Genomic DNA, 2,663 nt, shown 5'->3' on the forward strand with positions numbered 1-2,663 from the left:
CAGAATTGTAAGTGTGGAGTTTTTCGAACCCTTGCAGAACGTCGGACTTTAAAAGCGTGTCACCGTTTGCCATGGATGAATATTCAATCGGTCGCGCGTGGAATTTGCTCACGATTCTGTGCGCGTAATGGAAATACGCGGCCACGTTGACGTCGGTCGAGTCTGAGGTTGTCACACTGTGTGAAGGGCGCAGGCTCTGCTGGGAGCAGGTGTCGCGTGTGAACGTCGTGAGACCGAGCGAGCCATTGGCTACTGATGATGTCGCCCTCGCTACCCATTGGGTGACGGGGCGACAGTGGCAGCATCTTACCGTTGTCTTGACCGTCCAACTCGGCCACTCGCTCCACGCTCGGGTGAAACGTGAGCGAGGTGTCGTGTCAATAAGGGGCCTTCCCTAGGTCATGCACTCAGCGGACGAGTAGTAAAGTTCAACTTTAAAAACGACGAGTTGAAATGTGTAAACCATCTCGCAATCGCCAGACTTGATGTTTTAAGACACTTGCTGGCTTTGAAATAATTATCATGAAAATCGCACGACTGAGTTAATGAACATGCAAAGGTTGGATGCATTATAAAGAAAAAACCCTCCACGTTGTTGAAGGCCACTGCAGAGGTTGGAAGTGGCCGAACGACTCTGGTGGAGCGTTGCTGGGTGGCCGCTTCCTGGCCGCTCGTTGACCCCAGGACGGGGCCGCGACACGCCGGGGGCCGCTTCTGGTCACGGGAATCTCGCGCACGTCGACCGCATCGGGCCGGAAGGCTGAACTTGGCAATGAAATGAAAAACCGCGTACTCCCCACAAAGAACAACTTTGAAGCAGTCAACACAGGCCCGTTACCCCCCCCCCCCCAGCACCGTGGAGACAAGGGTCGGTGGATCGTACAGAGGTTGCGAAACTCCCCGACGGCGTCGAAGAGGAGCCATCACCCCGGATCGCCAGGAGAAGCGAGTACCGCAGAACTGCGGACTCCACCTGCTCCGTCTGCATGGGGGCTGGTCGAGCCCCCTCGCCCCTTTGGGGTTTCCCCCGGTGCCCCGGTGCCCCGGTCCCCTCCGACGTCAACTCCACATTAATTGGTCGATAGCTTCACGTGACGCGCACCGCAGAGCTGGGGCAGTCGTTGATGGTGGCTCATCGCGCGGCTGCCTTCCCGCTCGCCTTTGGGACCCCCTCGAAGCCTCCCGTTCGTTCTTTTTCGCGAACGAGCAAGCGAGCGGTGTGCGGCACGTTGCAAGTTGGCGCGAGTCCGAGCCGTGTCGCGCGGATCGGAAACTGGGACACTTGGCACGGCGGGACACGCGTCGCGGTGTTCGCAACGAGAGGCGCGCTTGGATTTGCGTCGCGAGGCTGCGAGGAGGCACGCGGCTCAAGAAAACGAAGGCAGGACAGCGTTGGCTTGAGAAGTGTAAGAGTGGGGCTCGAAGGGACGACGATGGCCAATGGACCGGAGCGGTGACGAGGTGGAGCGGTGGCGAGGTGGAGCGGTGGCGAGGTGGAGCGGTGACGAGATGGCAGCAAGCGGAAGGCTCCCGAGGCCATCGTCCAAAACCCTCCTTGGGCTGCGAGGCGGCCAGGAGGTGGCCAGGAGGTGGCTGCTGGAGAGGACTGAATGCACACACACCACACCACACACCACACAAACTACACACACGTGTGGTGTGTAGTGTGTGTGTGACGCTTTCGTGTGCGTGTTCTCCGGTTTTCTCAGAACCTGGACCGCTCCTGCATGGAATTGGCCAAACAGCCCCCCCCCCCCCCCCCCAGAGTGTTATGGACCCTTCCAGCTATGTGTGTGTGCACTGTTGGGTTTATATTTTGTTGGTTTCTTTCCTCATTTCAGTTTCACTGTTTTAATTTTTTTTGCTCCGATTTACTGTTTTGCTTGATGATAGCACGGTGCACGGTGTTATTGCTGATGGTCACTGTGGTGAACCAAGCCACGCTTGCAAATGAGACTCCTGGTTTTTCAGACACCTCTTTAAACAACGTCCATCCGAAAATAAAGAGCATCGCTGTTTTACTTTAATGACGGTGGTGGTGAAGGTCTAATTCGTGGTGGTGGTGGTGGTGGTATTCGCTCCGTGTCACCACCACCATCACCCACAGCGGGGCGTTGCGCTCATCGGTAAACACGGCCGTGCGTGGGGGGCACTGGGAAGGCGGCCCCCAGCGCGCAGCTGCCGTCACTACGGCAGTCGGCGCGGCGATGGCCGGCGGTCTGCTGCTGCTGCTGCGTGCCCGCGTCTGCGCATAGAAACGATGCCGCTGCTGCTGCCGCTGCTACTCGCCCTCCTGCCCTGCGTCGCCTGCGCGCCCAAGGGCGAGAAGCCGAGCCGTGGCGGCGACGATGTAGGAGGTGAGCGGGAGGAGAGAGAGAGAGAGGGAGAGGTCTGGGGCTCGAAGGGGTGTTGTTGACCACCGTGGTGGTGGTGGTCGTTGCTGAGTCCGCTGCTTTGTCTGGCGCGGAGGGCGGATTCAGCACCGCGCGCCTGGACAGCAGCGCCCATTGTCTGGCTCCACGCACAGCCCCTGCAGAGGACAGCACCTACAGCCCCTACAGAGCCTACAGAGGACAGCCTACAGCCCCTACAGAGCCTGCATAGCCTACAGGCAGCAGCATCCATGATGACTCGTAGTCGTGATAACACGACGACGGTAATAA

At 58.9% G+C, this 2,663-nt stretch overlaps 1 protein-coding gene across 1 annotated transcript in view; it reads left to right on the plus strand.

Annotated features, from left to right (window-relative positions):
• Positions 1-2,093: 2,093 nt before the first annotated feature.
• LOC144721340 (protein FAM171A1-like) overlaps positions 2,094-2,663 on the plus strand; it is a 36,813-nt gene continuing 36,243 nt past the window's right edge. The window contains exon 1 of the mRNA XM_078598931.1: positions 2,094-2,357. Within this exon, the coding sequence (XP_078455057.1) occupies positions 2,261-2,357 (97 nt within the window). The 5' untranslated portion in view covers positions 2,094-2,260. The remainder of the gene's footprint in view (positions 2,358-2,663) is intronic.

This window comes from Lampetra planeri, chromosome 1 (assembly GCF_965212315.1).
Source record: "Lampetra planeri chromosome 1, kcLamPlan1.2.h2, whole genome shotgun sequence".
Lineage (NCBI taxonomy): Eukaryota > Metazoa > Chordata > Hyperoartia > Petromyzontiformes > Petromyzontidae > Lampetra > Lampetra planeri.